We start from the raw sequence: 15657 nt of genomic DNA, 5'->3' as shown, positions 1-15657 counted from the left end.
TAAGGTCACTCAAGAAGAGTAGAAGACACAAAAAAAAAAAAAAGAATAGAGGATCTAGATCCATTTTAAAAATAAAATAGTAATAATAAAACCGTTACCCTACTAAAGGGCACTAGCAATGTAAATTATCCCAAAAAAAAGTTTATTCTTTATATATTTATTTATTGTCGAAGTAATTAGTTTCTCTTTTCATCTCAATCTGTTTCCTTTATTCACGCCACGCTTGTTCTATTTCATCTTAATTTCACTACTTTCCCTCTCTCTCTCTCTCTCTCTCACAGCAAAAACCTTGGCTAGAATTACACTTCTGCAACAACAACAGCAATGTCAGAATTAATGTCTTCTTCTTCTTCATCTCCGACAGACGCCATGATCTCATCAACGGCGAAGCAGAAACCAGAAGGACTGGTAAGCGTGTTATGGTTTCCTCTCTCAAACCCGCTCTACTTCTCATACCTCATCTTCTTCTCTCCATACCTCTTCAAGCTCTTCTCTTTCCTCTCTCCCCTCTTCGCCACCACAGCCCTCCTCATCCTCTCTCTCCTCACCACCACCGCCAATCTCATCGCCGACGAAGAAGACCACCAACACTTCCGCTACTTCCAATTCGACGAGTCCGAGGTCTACAAGATCGTGTTCGACACCGCCGTCCATGATACTCCGACAATCTCGCCGGAGTCCGATGATCTCTCGGACGAGGAGGTCGTGAAAGAGATGACGAGCTCAGCTCCGGAGTCACAGACTCAGATTCAGGAGAAGGAAAGCATCATAAAGGAAGATCATCATCAGAGTGCAGATACGAAAGTGGTGATAATGGATGGGCACGAAGAAGATGTAATGATAATAAGCGAATTATTATTATCACCGGTCACAGCCACACCCAAGGCATTGTTATCACCATCGCTGACCGACCACGACCAGCCTGGTTTCGCTTCCCCGGAGTGGGACGACGACTTCGAGGAACCGGTGGAAAAGTCAACCGGAGTCAACGATTCTCCGGCGAGAGAGAATCTCGGCGGTTCGATGAGGAAGGAGAAGGAGAAAGAGTGGAGGAGAACCTTGGCGTGCAAGCTATTCGAGGAGCGACACAACGGCGGCGGCGGAGAAGGAATGGACTCTCTGTGGGAGACCTACGAGGCCGAAAACGACAACCGCAACCAGAGAAACGACAACAGCGCGACCCCGAAAAACGACAACAAAAAGAAGCCGAGCAAGATGAGGAGGAACAGCACGAAGAGCAGCAGTATGAGCAGCATCAGCGGAAGTGTCGACGGTGGGGGTAAAAAGGGAATTACCGAGAATGGTGACCAGCTCAGCAATAATAATAATAATGATAATGGTGATTATTTGTATGGTGGTGGTGGTGGTGACGTGGATGATGACGAGGATTGGGATGAGGATGGTACAAATGGGAAGCTGTGTTGTTTACAGGCGCTGAAGTTCTCGGCGGGGAAGATGGGAAAACCGAATCTTCTAAAGTTCTCAAAAGCCTTCAAAGGGATTGGCTGGTTTCACACTGTTGCTAAGCATGCCAAGAAGCGTTACCATTGATTCTTTTTTTTTTTTTAATATGTGTTTGTTTTTGTTATGTATTATGTAAAATTAGTTAGATCAGTCGCACCCATGTGTAATTTTTTTTTGTTTTATGAGTAAATACAAGAAAAATGTGTTTTTTTTAAGATGGTTCGAACAAATTGTTTTATACCACCTACTTATTTTTCTTTTTACGGTAATCAACGAAAGATAGTTTTCTCCTGAAAATGAAAATAAAAAAACGGACGATGCTTTTTTGTTTTTTTTTTTTTTTTTTTTTTGTTTAAGTCGTCAAAAATTTGTTGATTTTATTGCGAAGAAGACGACGAAAGACTAGAGAACGGAATATTTTTCTTCAAAGACTTGCAGGCAGAATTGCCAATCAATCGTATGTACAAGAAAAAGATCATGTGGTTATTACTGTAAAATTGGATAAAGACAAGGTTCTTCACAGCCTTTTGACAGACGGGTCTAAATAATTATTGATTTTGTCTTTGGAGGGTAAATTGATTTTATGTAATATGCTAAAATGAATAATTTGAACATCATTTTTTTTTTTGTTGAGAAAATGGTCAATCTATGCCATTAATATATAGTAATTTTTCTGACTGAATGTAAGCGTTAACTATTCAACAAATTAACTGATTTTGAGCAGCATATGTTCCAACTTCCAAGTATTATGGAATTATAGATTTGATTGACCGTTTCAATTGTATACATTATACAATATGTTTATAGTCAACCTGGCTTGTTGGAGACGGAAATGCGGCTTCCGTCCTTCCTTCTGCGCGTGGCTCGGCTTATCGGCATAGCGGCTTCCGCTTATACGGAAATTCGGCTTTCGCGGAGCCGTTTACACGGAAAGTCGGCTTCCGCGGCTTCCGTGAGAGCCGTTGGTGGTATTTGACCGTTGACTGCGTTTTAATCTCGGCCATTGACTTTATTACCGTTTTTTCATTAATGGTAAAAAAAAAAGGGAAAATAACACATTTATACCCTGTGTTTTAGTGAAATGTCGAGTTTAACCCTCGGTTTTCAAAAATGTCGAGTTCATACCCACTGTTTAACTAAAATGACGAAATTATACCCCATGTTTAACTAAAATGACGAAATTATACCCTGAAATAGACAACAGTGTCACGAATATTCTTTTTATTGACTTTTCATTGACGTTGACTATAATCTGTATATATAAACACCAATTATCTTTATTCATTCGCGCTATATATGTAATTTATTTAAAAACTAAAAAATAAACAACGATCTCTTAATCGTGAAGAACACAGAAAGATGCAAATGGGTAAACATCGATAGTTGATAGTCATCAAAATCGCATATTCGAACAGAGAATCCAGAATTTAGAGTTACAATTCGAACACAAAATGAAGTCATTTCTTAGGAGGTATGAGTTTTATTATTTAATTTCAATTTAAGGGCTATTTTTATTTCAAAATTGAGAATTTGGAAGTTAGAGCACTGATTTAGATTTGATTTGGTTTTTCTTATATAAGAGTTAATATCAATGAAAGGGAGATTTGTGACGCTGTTATTCATTTCAGGGTATAATTTCGTCATTTTAGTTAAACAGAGGGTATGAACTCGACATTTTTGAAAACCGAGGGTTAAACTCGACATTTCACTAAAACACAGGGTATAAATGTGATATTTTCCCAAAAAAAATAGCCGTTATTTTACTGTTTAAACACGGATTTCTTAATTTTTTTTTACACTTTCATCATTTTCTCTATAAATATAACTCATTTCAATCCAATTTTTCACAACATCATCCATCCAATTATCTCTACAATTCTCTCTACAATCTCATCAAGCTCGGGTCGCATTATTGATTATCGAAGACATAGCTTGAAACCCGAAATGGTCGAGGCGCTAACCATTTACAAAGAGTGGTGTCAACACGAATATCGTTCTCAAGAAACGTTTATTTCCGTTGATGAATTTAATAATTTTGGTGTCAACTTAGAAAACATGAGGATATAATCGTGTTTCTTGAATTTTTATAATCCTTTCGTTTTATTTTTCTTTTTATGATATTTATTGTAACAACGGTTTTTCTCCGCCACAAGTGATGGTTCATTAATAAAATTTTCATGGTTCCGTCTACGTTTCTTACTTAAAACAAAAACCTCTCGAAAATATTTTCATTATATAGTTTGTATGTAAAGATAAAATTTAGTTTGCATATTAACCCTTTTTATTAAAAACGTCACATTTTAGTCCTTTTGATTTTACATTTTAATTGAAATCAAAACGGCTTATTGGCTTAACGGAATAATGGCTTCCAATAAGAAACGGAAACGGCTTAATGGTTTAACGGAAGAAAATTTCCGTTAAGCCATTAAGCCGTCCTTATTGGCTTATTGGAAGGTCGATATTTCCGTTAAGCCAGGTTAAGTTTATAGACAACTATATTTAGCTCATAGGGAATTACATATATGTAGTACTCTTAAAATAGTAATTTTACTTTTTTTTTTTATATAAATGAAATTCTTTCACAAATAGTAATTATAAATGAGACTGTAAATGTGACTCTAAATAATAAACAAATAATTTAATAATTCTTTACACTTTTTTTCTTTAAGAAATAATTGTTTACACCTTGAAATCTACTATTTTTGCATGCGATGAATTTCAGAAACCCGCTATCATATTCAATTTCCACTTCTATAACACCTCAAACATTGAAATTGGATTTAAAAGTAAAAATCATAAACCCTATATTTGTTAATTAAGAGAGAGAAAGAGGTGTTTTAGGCTTTACAATGAGAACTCTTGGTTGTGTTTGGTAGTTAACTCAAAAAGTTTTTGTTTTCTGTTTTCTAATTTTTGTAGTTGTACTGAAAAACTGTTTTGTAGTTGTTTTCAAAAACTGTTTGGTACAGTTTTCATTTTTGTTTTTGAGAAAATGAAAAAACTGAAAAAAGTGTTTGGTATAGTTTTCATTTTTGTTTTTGAAAGAATGAAAAGAGAAGATGAGGAGAAAGAGGAGAGAAGAAAAGAATTTTTTTTTCAAAAACACATTTTATTTGTTTTCAGTTTTCTTTACTTTTTTCCAAAACAACTTCAAAATTTTTTGAAATTTTTTTCCAAAAACTTAAACCAAACATGTTTTCAATTTTTGTTTTTAATTTTTTCAACTCAAAAACTAAATATATAAAATTTGTGATAAATTATTCAAAAGTAGGTAAATAACATTTTCTACCGTAAAACAATGTCGGTTTAATAAATAAATTATATATTTAGGCAGTTAGGTGACACCAAAACAGGGAAACTGTTGGAAAAGACTTGGAGTCGCTTTTAACGTTAAATTAGCCAGAAAGAAAAAAAAAATGGGACAATACAATAAAAGGCCTTTAACAAAAACGAGTCTGCTTTGCTCTTCCCATGAATAATGGAGAGTCATGGACTCATGGCTTGCCTACTTTGGTAAATCGGTCACGTGACATGCACGCGATCTCATCCACAACCAAACACTGCATTTCTAACCCAAAAATAAAAATAAAAAATAATAATGCATTACAATCTCAACACAAAACCCATAAGAAAAAGGACATACCCACTTAATATGAAGACACTGAAGCTCTCTTCAATTCAATGTAATTAGAGGCCACACAATAAGCATGTTTTTGGGTATATTGAGTAAATGTTGCGTTCTAACTTCAACGTCCATGACTCCATATTGAAGTGTCTGTCAAAAGTTTGGTAATAGGATTGGTCATTTTAGAGACTTCAATGTTATCATACACAAGGTTCTGGGCCCTATTTCAACACTAGTTATTGGTGGCATCAGTAGATAGATTTACTTTACATGATTTGGGCGTGTTTGTGTGAGTGAGTGAATGACTGAGTGAGAATAACTCTTGTTGGGCCTTTGAGACCATGGGTGTCAATTCAACATATAAAATATATACCTTATGATCCCAGAAAATTGTATATGGTGAAACTTAGATTACAAGGGATTCAGATTGAGATTAGTGCTAAATGGCATGCTTATTCATGTTCATGATCGCATGCTGTAAAAGAAAGGCGCGCTCATTTTAGAATAATATTATATCGACATTCATTCACGGTAATATTTTTAGTCCTTAGTTTGAAGGAGAATATGTATTATAATGATGTCTAATACGGACGAGTGTGTAAACAGATGAGTGTAATTGTAGTTGGGCTATATAAAATATACTGTTTATTGCCAAGTGATTTTGAGAATTTTAAAATCATGATACCTACCAACGACTCTATAACTTCTATAGATGGGAAAAAATCCACAAATGTTTCAAAAAATAATTTTTATATCACGCCTTACGTCCACGAGATCTCCCCGCCAAACGTATTTGCACCTCTGCTCACAAGACCTTTTCCTCGTCACACGTCGTGGCGCCTCCCACGGATACGCTTGCCTCGTGTGCCAACTCTTCGCACACAAAACTCTTCGTGGACGGAACGGTCTAGTCTATTTGCTCCAAGCGCCTAGGTGGGTTCTTTTCTCCACCCAGCGTCCGCCGAGTCGCCCTTTTCGGCCGAGACGCCAGTTCACCTCGCTTTGCGCACTCTTTGCCTCATGCCAGGTCTTCTCGGCCAACGATGAGAGAGATCAAGTTGCTAGCGCTCTGTGGTGAGGCCTTCTCCTCACCAAGTGCGAGGTCAACTTACCAGCGCAATGTGGCAAGACTTTTCCTCAACTCTGCTAAAAATATCCCGCCTTGGCCAAGAATGTGTGAACTAGTTCTCCTCCTCGCCTTGAGCAAACCTTCATGTCCATGTATCTTTCAAAGATGCCCAACTCCACTAAAAACGCTATAAATATTCCACTCAATCCAAGAGTAAGAGAGGTTTTCTCAAACTTAGGAAAAGTATGCCAAAACACACACACGCACATGCACACACTCCCTCTCTCCTCCCTTTCTCTCTCTAAATTCCAGGGACAAAAATCAAGCTCCCCACCTAACATAGGAATCGAAGTAATGTTGATCGTCGGGAAAAATGCTTCCACTCTCTCCTAGCTTCTTTTTTCTCGTCTTGATTAGGTGACGAAGACCAGAAGGCCAGCTATCCGACGAATGAGCGACCATTACCAACTATGTGACGAAGGGGAGACCAAGGCAACAACCACTGGCCACCTCAATTGTATTTTCTAAAATCTCTTGAAGATCGTGATTTTTCGGGTCTAACCCCAATCCACCACGGTCTTCTCGTCGCAATCTCGAGATCCTATAAGTATAGTTATGTTTTAGTTCTGCTCTAAATAGTCACAAGCTTGTCGAGACCGTCGGAAAGCTGCACCGATTACAAAATGACGCATATGACAAGTCTTTACTCTGCCACATGTCTTATAGATGTTATCCGATAAATTGCACTTACAAGTTGTGTTTAAAAAATTCTTCAATTTATTTATTCAAATTTATTTGTTATTTATCAGGTTACTTTTAAAATTCTCTAAGATTAAAGTAAAATTAATATACTCCAACTAGGGAACAAATGATTTTGATCGAGTACTAAGGCCATCTCCAACCACACTCTAAAACACCAAATATACCGTTTTTTTTTCCTCCAACCACACTGCAAAACCAACACAAAATTTGCAGTGTTGTACAGTGCCGCGCCAAATTTGGCGTGGCACAGCTCACACGGCAATTTTTTTTTTACTTATTTATACATATATATAACCTTACAAATATTTATAAAACACCAAAATTCATAAATTGACTACAAAAATACATTAAAACAAAATAACAATACATAAAAATTTAAACAAAGATTACAAAGTTTAAATTAAACACACAAAATAAAATAAAATAAAAACTAAAACAATAACATAATTTTATTTATTTTAGTTTTTTTTAAATATTGGTAAGTAATAAATAATTTTAATCACTTAATTAAAAAATATAAACATTATAATTATTTATTAAACTATTTATTAATAAAGAGATTGTATAATTTTAATAATATAATAATGATGAATAGTATTTTTAGTGTGAAATTTGATGTTGTGATTGGAGTTGGAAAAAAATTTGGTGTTAAATCAATACAAAAATTGTGTTGAATTAACACAAAATATGGGAAATGGGTTGGAGTTGCCCTAATTAATGCAAATAGTAGAAGAAAAAAAAAAGAATTGAGAAATGACGGTTTATTTATTTTGAACTTTTTTTTTAAGAAAATATTTATTTTGAACTTTACAAAACACTCTTCTTGTCCACTTACCGGTTTTCTGATTATTTATTTACTATAATGAAAATTTGAGATGTATCAACTATCAATTATTATTCACTACCGCACTACCACGCTACAGTTTTTTTGTTGTATTAAATTTCTTGGCTATCAAGTCATTATTAGCAAAAAATAATCCAAAAAGATCTCTTACACAATACTGAATTTAAAATACTAACTACATAGTAAGATTTTTGTATCAGAATTCAGAAGCGACACAACTGTAATGACTCTCACTGATTAAATATATACTATAATGATTACGAGTTTTTTCCCATTTTGTAAAGGAAAACAACGAAATTAAGCCAAAGATCTGGTGAGATCTGAACCGTTGATTACCATCTGGATTTTAGTGCGAGACTTTATAATTTATTTTAGTTTTTATTAACATAAAAAGGCCGTCGGTGGAACACAATCCCGCGTATATGCCGTCACTGGTTTGCCAGTTCAGGTTCACATTTTCCCCTTTTTACCAATATTTTATTTATTTCATAAATTAATAAATACTCGTTTATACTTCATAGATCTTTATCGAATAATAACCATTTTTTTATATTCCGATTTGGTTAAGTGAGTGTGTGTGTGTGTCTGAAAAGCAAAGACGAAGAGAAGTTCGAAAATGGCGAATCTGAGAGCGCCTTCGCGCGCTGGTCCGAGAGCCCTCTGGTCTTCTTCGCTCAGAGCCATGGCTTTCGCTGTCTCCATTGCCGTCCTCGTTCTCTTCTCGCTGTCTCTCCTCTTCGCTTCTCGCACACAGTCCTCCGATCTCGCCCATTATGTGAGTATTCTTTCGAGATCCAGCTTTTTTTTTTTTTTTTTTGGCGACAATGAATGGGAGATCAGCAAAACGTAATCTGAGAGAATCGATAAACTTATCTGATTTTTGCTTTCTGAATTTAGTTTTCTTTGACGCATATCTCAACAGTGTATGGTTTATCGCATTTCGCCTTGGCAAGATCCGAATTCAATATGTTATTAGATTTAGTTGGTAAGGAAGAGATTAAATTGGTCAAGATTGCTGATAATTAATTACAGAGAAAAGACTAGATCACAATTTTCCTTTTTGAAGATTAAGTCTGGCATTTAGTTTCGGCTGTTCAATTATTTTTTTCTTAAACTTTTATTAGGGTTCTTATGGAATTGAATCCACAAGGAGGACTATGCTGGCGCTGAAATCCGATCCGCTCAAGCCCCGGCTCGATCAGATCCGCAAACAAGCCGAGGATCACAAAGCACTGGCTTTTACTTACGCAGTATTTGCACGGAAGCTCAAGCTCGAGAATTCCAAGCTCGTGAGGGGTTTCGCCGAGCTCTCACGGAGCTACAGCGATCTCCTCAGCAAGCCGTCCTACCAAACTCTGCTGGCTTCGGAAGCGCTCTCGATCGACGAGTCTGTTCTCCGACAGTTCGAGAAGGAGGTGAAGGAGCGGATCAAGGTGACCCGACAAGTGATCTCTGAAGCCAAAGAGTCCTTCGATAACCAGCTCAAGATTCAGAAGCTCAAGGACACGATATTCCAGGTGAACGAGCAGTTGACAAAGGCCAAGAAGCAAGGAGCTTTCTCGAGCTTGATCGCCGCCAAATCGATCCCGAAAAGCGTGCACTGTCTTGCGATGAGGCTCATGGAAGAGCGGATCGCTCACCCGGAGAAGTACACGGACGAAGGAAAGCCGACCCCTCCCGAGTTCGAGGATCCGAAGCTGTATCATTACGCCATATTCTCGGATAACGTTCTAGCGGCCTCGGTGGTGGTCAATTCCGCGGTGAAGAACGCAAAAGAGCCGTGGAAGCACGTGTTCCATGTCGTGACCGATAAGATGAATCTCGGGGCGATGCAAGTGATGTTCAAACTGAAGGACTATAACGGGTCCCACATCGAGGTCAAGGCGGTCGAAGACTACAAATTCTTGAACTCTTCGTACGTTCCCGTGCTTCGGCAACTCGAGTCCGCAAACTTGCAGAAGTTTTATTTCGAGAACAAGCTCGAGAACGCGACCAAGGATACGAACAACATGAAGTTCAGAAACCCGAAATACTTGTCCATATTGAACCATTTGAGGTTCTATTTGCCCGAAATGTACCCTAAACTCCACAGGATTCTGTTTTTGGACGACGATATAGTGGTGCAAAAGGACTTGACGGGGTTGTGGAAGATTGATATGGACGGGAAGGTGAACGGGGCGGTCGAGACTTGTTTCGGGTCATTCCATCGCTACGCGCAGTACATGAACTTCTCTCACCCGTTGATCAAGGAGAAATTTAACCCAAAGGCGTGCGCTTGGGCTTATGGAATGAACTTCTTCGATTTGGATGCTTGGAGGAAGGAAAAGTGCACAGAAGAGTATCACTACTGGCAGAATCTGGTATGATAATCATTTTGCTTTTTACTGATGCATGAGAATCTTTATTTGTTTTTTTTTTGTTTTAACTAATACTGACATATTCTGGCTTGAAACCGAACCGAACCATATATACATATACACATATATATGTTCATCTGTTGTAGACCGGTTTTTGACTGTTTTTATTAATTGTTCTGAATTTTAAATGTCTAACTAGATATAATAATAGCTCACGAAATTCACTTATCTCAAATCTTAACATACACATGCTAACAGATGAACATGTTTAACTTCAATTAATCAATAAAAGGTATAAGTACCTAATAATTAATATAAAAATTGAAAAAAATAATGAAAAAATTGTTTTTATATTTGAAACTGAATCAAACCTGTTTTGGGAAAGGAAAAAAAAATCAAGAACAGTTTTATAAATACGGCTAGCCGTTCCGGTTTACAGGTTGGCTAGTTTTTGTGGTGAGCAACATTGTCTAGTTTGTCGGTCTGATATCATTATCGGTTATTAACTTGAATAATATTTCGGTGCTCCTATACAATGGTGAGTCTGCGAAGTTGTTTGATAAGAAAGTGGGGTATGTTAAAATGCAGAACGAAAACCGAACGTTGTGGAAGTTGGGAACGCTGCCACCGGGGCTGATCACGTACTACTCGACCACAAAGCCGCTGGACAAGTCGTGGCATGTTCTGGGCCTCGGCTACAACCCCAGCATCAGCTTGGAAGAAATTCGAAACGCGGCCGTGGTCCACTTCAACGGCAACATGAAGCCCTGGCTCGACATCGCTATGAACCAGTTCAAGCCCCTCTGGACTAAGTACGTCGACTACGAGTTGGATTTCGTTCAGGCTTGCAATTTCGGGGCTTAAACCAAACAGGGATTCATCTTATTATTCTCGTTGTTCTTAGTCAAAAGTTTTCTTGTTTGGAGCAGATTTGAATTAATCCAAGTGTAGCATATATATGTTGTCGTCATATTAATTTTAGGTGTTCTTTTCCCAAGTGTCTATAGTAAAGCTGTAATAAGTTGGAGATATTTATTATTTATTATGATGGTTGATATCTAGAGGGTATAGGATAGAGAGAGTGACCAAAGTCGCACAAGCTTGGTTGTAGTTTTCTAAGCCCTAGAAAGAGGATTTCACGAGAAAGCTTTATCTACATTAAATAAGAATTTTGGGTTTTTTTTTTTTTTTTTTTGAAGGATAGTTGTCAGTGCGGATTGAACGAACTTCACTTTGGAAGTGTGGAATTACTAACCTGACAATAAAAAGAATATGAGAAGAATTTTTGGTTTGATGCCAAAAAATAGAGAAATAGTAGTTTTTAGTTTCTTTTGTTCTTAAAAAATGCAGACCAACGAGTCATTAAGTTGCTCGTGTCTTGAATCACATTAAATTAAATCCGTGTCTTAAATCAAATTTTGAATCGTTTATTTAACTGACCAGACCAACGAGTCCATGAGTTGTTCGTGGCTTCGTGCCACCATCTCCCTCGGAACTTGTGTTCGTTTCAAGAATAACACGTACTTCTCTCGTTGCATTTATAACTGCTCATCAAGCATTTATCACAATCTCAATGAACATAGCTTCAAAGAATTTCATGATGAACACTTAGTATAGAATAATAGTTGAAGCAAATCAAGAGTGTCTAGACAAGATTAATCTGTGAGCAACTTTTTTTCAGGGCAACAATGGGGCGGGTAAATGGAAAATGAAATGGCAACACGACGCAAAGTGAAACCCTATTTAGCTTAGAATACTAACATAGATTTAATATACCATCCAACTAAGTAACTGTAACACCCAATCCGCCAATCATATATGAAAATGTACTAAAGATAAAAGTTAGCCTTATCAAGCAATTAATCCATCCTTGAAAATTTGGACATATACCCCTCTCTACTTAACTTCACTTCCCTTTCCTTTTTTCCCCTCCCCTGTGAATTTCCTATCCAACAACTTCACAAATCAGTGAACTCAGAACAAAATTTTCTTTCAATAAAAATTGTTTTTTATAACTCCAAGCTACTTATGGTTCTATTCTCTCAGGCAGAAGCAGAAACCCGGATGGATGTACTCCTCACGGCATTATCGGCGGCACCCAATAAACCATCGCGATTTTCACATCCTCCTCCATTATCATCCCTCGGATACATCGCTCCTCCGGTCCGACCTCCGTTCCGATTCCCGAAATCTCCACGGCCATAACCTCTTCCGCCACCATACCCTCCTCCGCGCCCTCTCATTCCCTCGCCCATCCCCCTCGGACCCGAAAATCTTCCCCTAGAGCTACTGCCTATACTTGCATAAATACACAGAGAATGATTAGATACATCTTTTTTTTTTTCTCGACCGAGTAAGATTTTCAGTTATGAAACTTTTTGATGTATGCCTTTAGTAGATGCTTAACACGGTAAAATGGCTGACTTGCCTCTATAGGTAGACCTCTTCTCCTCGATAAAAATATGACGTCCATTGATTTCAATAGGCGATGCCTACAACACCAACCAAATTAGAAAGAACTTATCATCATACACATGAATTCATGTACTCTTTTGTAGATAAATGAATACTAAAAAAAATTAACTACCAAGCCACCACAACAGCCGAATGGAGAAGAATATTCTCTATGACAGAATAACAAAAAGTTTTTTTTTCTTCTAATCAACGTGTTACTAGAAAATTTTAAAATTTGGATACACCAAAAAGAGAAGTAATGCGTAAAAGAAACAGCAGAAACAAATAGGAGATACCTCTAAAGCACTCTGAACAGCACTAGCCACTTCAAATTCAACGAATCCAAAGCCAAATCCCTGGTGATTGGTAGAAGGGAGATATAAATGTAAAAATTTCAAAGATAAGAAAATTCTTCCCATGGAAAAAAACAAAAAAACATTGAGATATAAAACATACCCTGTTGAACTTCACCTGTATACCATCAGCTTTTATAGGTCCGAATTTCTTGAATTCAGACTCAACTAAGGTACGAGTCGTATTCAAGGGCAGACCTCTTATATAAATCGAAAAACCATCTGTTGACAAAAAAAAAAAAAAAAAAGAACAGATATGATTAGTCCAGACGTATAGACAATAATAAGTGGATATATCACGAGTCTGAGATTAACAAAATCCAAGAAAAAGTAACTGCATACCTTCAATCTCTTGGTCCTTCCCATTTTCATTGATATTCGGGCCAGAAACTACTGTCTCTGAGATCGGAGTTGGAGCAGCCAATATTGGCTCTGGATTCTTTTGAACAGTCTTCAATTGAGCACGTGTAGGAGCTGGCAAAGGCGCAACACTCTCCTTCACAGCCTTAACCTATTAGCATCCTTAACATGTTTAATAAAGGGAGCCAATAGACAGGTAATGATACAACACCTAACATTAATAATATATAATGTATTGCAAGTGGTTGGTACTTTTACACAGCAAAATAATAATAATAATAAATCAGAAGCACAAGATGTTACATGGTAACTACTCAGAATTGAGGCATAAGACTTCTTTGGCGCTTCTTCAATTTTGGAAATGAGTTCAACCGGAGTTGAATCTTTTGGAATTTCAGCAACCACCACTGCGACCGGTGCTTTCTCTTCTTCAACCGCTACTTCCATAGCTCCGGTATTAGTATCACACACCTCGACTTCAGTATCCACCTTCTCATCCGGGCCCACATCATCAGACATTTCAACTTCAGTCTCGGAAACTTGGTTCTGCTGTAGTGTAGGAGAATCTGCAAGATGAAATTCTCATGGTGTATCCGAGACAACGTAGAAGCTTCGCTTATGAACTAGACACTGAATTTCGCGTTACCTTGCTTGGGAGTTAGAGGACCCTCGGGATCACTGGCTAAGGCCCGACTCTCGTTCATATTTCCTCCTTCGACCACATATCTAAACACATCATTGTAGACATAGAATCCGGTGTCCTGCGGTGCTAAAAAGAAGCTCTGAGTGAATTTCTGCCTCGAATTGTCCGCTCCAGTCAGGTATCCAGTAACAAGAACAAGCACACCACCACTGTAGGAATCTTGTGCATCAACTGTAGTAATTTCGGCACTCTGACTCCCGTAGTCATATGAAAGAATTTTTTCATTGATTGCCTGCCAGAGACATAACTTATTAGTTAAGAGAAAATAACTACTGAAAGTAATATAAATCTAATCCGTTGATGCTCAATTCAAAGAAAGAGAAAATTACGCTCATGTTCATTTTCATTCCCTGTGAGATGCAGAATGGTCAATACCACAAATGTAAGTCTAACTAATCCTCCAAATAAAGAAAATACATTGGTAGACAACAAAATAATATCAAGAACCAACTTGAAAATACCATATCCTATTGTGTTATATAAGAGAGAGCATTAAAAATACAAACCTCAAAAAGTTGAAGCGTATAAAAATACAGCATAAGGAGTAAGGACTCACTTGCATGGTGGTAGTGGTACTCATTATTCCCTTTTCATCGGCACGGCTAAGTATACTATGCTCCTGATAAAACCGGTGAACAAGCTCAGGTGACTTGTGCAAGATGAGGTAATACTGATGAACAAATGCACGGCCAACCTACATTCATCGCAACACGCTGTCAGCGACAATAGTTAACTCAACAGAGAAAATAACCACCGAATCACTCAATCATGAGCTATAAGTAGCTGTACAAATCAACTTATAAATGACAGAATGTATGTATTATAATAGAGATAGTACGTACAACATCAGCAGGAGGAGTGGAACTTGGCACGATTTCGACTTGCTGCACTGTAGAAGCCATTGCAGTTTGATCTTCAAAACAAAAAAATTAACAAATCAAAACAGTTAACACATGAAGGTAAAAATGGCTGAACAAAGTAAAATAACACCTCCGATTATACCAGTGTTGCATAAACATCATGAGATCGTAAACTGGATTATAAAATGCTGTAATTGATTATGTACACCATAACCATTGCCAATAATCAAGAAAAATCGCTGTTTATATTCTACATACACATAATATACTTAATATTCCGTACGATTTTTCTTTCAATTTTTCGTAGTTATAACGCAAAGAAACATATGAGGTTGTACGATTAATAACAACAAATTTCATAGAAATATGATGTATAATTCTTAGGTAAAAGTAGCTTTCATTTGGATCCGAATTTTCTCGGGGAACAAACAAGGCGAGATAAACAACGAACAAGCTAGCACGAAAACATCAAATCTCACTAAAATTACTAGCGCTAACAAGTCGAAATCACAAGGAGCACGAAATGTGCGATAGCGATCAAAATACAAAGAGGAGCGGAAACAGCGACGAGCAACATACCTGAGCAAGAGAAATAGACAGAGAAAATGAGAGTCTGGTTTGGTAAAGGAACGAGGTGAGAGAAGATACGGCTATCGGAGGTTTACTACGACTTCTCTCACCTCCAGCAACAATGGAGGTCCGGTTAGGGTTTTGCTAGGGTTTGTGGGTCCTGAAGAGGCGATTCAGTGAGTATGCAGAGCAAAAGGTTGGAGTGAAGAAGAAAGAGAGAGAATGTAAGGGTTTTG

The 15657-nt window shown here is 37.4% G+C and overlaps 3 protein-coding genes across 4 annotated transcripts; 2 read left to right on the top strand and 1 right to left on the bottom strand.

Annotated features, from left to right (window-relative positions):
• The first annotated feature begins 202 nt into the window (after positions 1-202).
• Positions 203-1679, top strand: LOC149388052 (acidic leucine-rich nuclear phosphoprotein 32 family B protein). Its single transcript, XM_089624684.1, has one exon. The coding sequence runs from the start codon at positions 325-327 to the stop codon at positions 1549-1551; it is 1227 nt and encodes a 408-aa protein (XP_089480810.1). The 5' UTR covers positions 203-324; the 3' UTR covers positions 1552-1679.
• A 6473-nt stretch (positions 1680-8152) lies between these two features.
• On the top strand, positions 8153-11309 carry QUA1 (Nucleotide-diphospho-sugar transferases superfamily protein). Of its 2 annotated transcripts, XM_089622851.1 has the most exons (4): positions 8153-8212; positions 8333-8539; positions 8889-10124; positions 10710-11309. In XM_089622851.1, the coding sequence occupies exons 2-4, from the start codon at positions 8381-8383 to the stop codon at positions 10983-10985; spliced, it is 1671 nt and encodes a 556-aa protein (XP_089478977.1). In that variant the 5' UTR covers positions 8153-8212; positions 8333-8380; the 3' UTR covers positions 10986-11309. The 2 variants fall into 2 exon arrangements, with proteins under 2 accessions (XP_089478977.1, XP_089478976.1); XM_089622850.1 differs by lacking the exon at positions 8153-8212 and having other exon boundaries at positions 8242-8539.
• Positions 11310-11722: 413 nt separating this feature from the next.
• Positions 11723-15657, bottom strand: LOC149388050 (Nuclear transport factor 2 (NTF2) family protein with RNA binding (RRM-RBD-RNP motifs) domain-containing protein). The gene is made up of 10 exons (XM_089624426.1): positions 15431-15657; positions 14834-14904; positions 14548-14685; positions 13935-14223; positions 13592-13854; positions 13271-13439; positions 13032-13150; positions 12872-12931; positions 12546-12613; positions 11723-12410 (listed from the first exon to the last, which is right to left on the bottom strand). The coding sequence occupies exons 2-10, from the start codon at positions 14891-14893 to the stop codon at positions 12164-12166; spliced, it is 1413 nt and encodes a 470-aa protein (XP_089480552.1). The 5' UTR covers positions 14894-14904; positions 15431-15657; the 3' UTR covers positions 11723-12163.

Source organism: Urtica dioica, chromosome 8 (assembly GCF_054948205.1).
Source record: "Urtica dioica subsp. dioica isolate 48M chromosome 8, U.dioica_male_clone48M_v1_H2, whole genome shotgun sequence".
Taxonomy (NCBI): Eukaryota; Viridiplantae; Streptophyta; class Magnoliopsida; order Rosales; family Urticaceae; genus Urtica; species Urtica dioica.
This window is presented reverse-complemented; position numbering and strand designations above follow the sequence as displayed.

Bases quoted from the DNA above. Each gene is read 5' to 3' on its own strand.
- LOC149388052 (XM_089624684.1), top strand. From the start codon at position 325: ATGTCAGAATTAATGTCTTCTTCTTCTTCATCTCCGACAGACGCCATG.
- QUA1 (XM_089622851.1), top strand. From the start codon at position 8,381: ATGGCGAATCTGAGAGCGCCTTCGCGCGCTGGTCCGAGAGCCCTCTGG. The intron at 8,540-8,888 runs GTGAGTATTCTT...AACTTTTATTAG, and splicing joins CCTCCGATCTCGCCCATTAT to GGTTCTTATGGAATTGAATC. The intron at 10,125-10,709 runs GTATGATAATCA...GTTAAAATGCAG, and splicing joins ATCACTACTGGCAGAATCTG to AACGAAAACCGAACGTTGTG.
- LOC149388050 (XM_089624426.1), bottom strand. From the start codon at position 14,893: ATGGCTTCTACAGTGCAGCAAGTCGAAATCGTGCCAAGTTCCACTCCT. The intron at 14,686-14,833 runs GTACGTACTATC...CGATGAATGTAG, and splicing joins CCACTCCTCCTGCTGATGTT to GTTGGCCGTGCATTTGTTCA. The intron at 12,614-12,871 runs GTATCTCCTATT...TTGGTGTTGTAG, and splicing joins CTGTTCAGAGTGCTTTAGAG to GCATCGCCTATTGAAATCAA.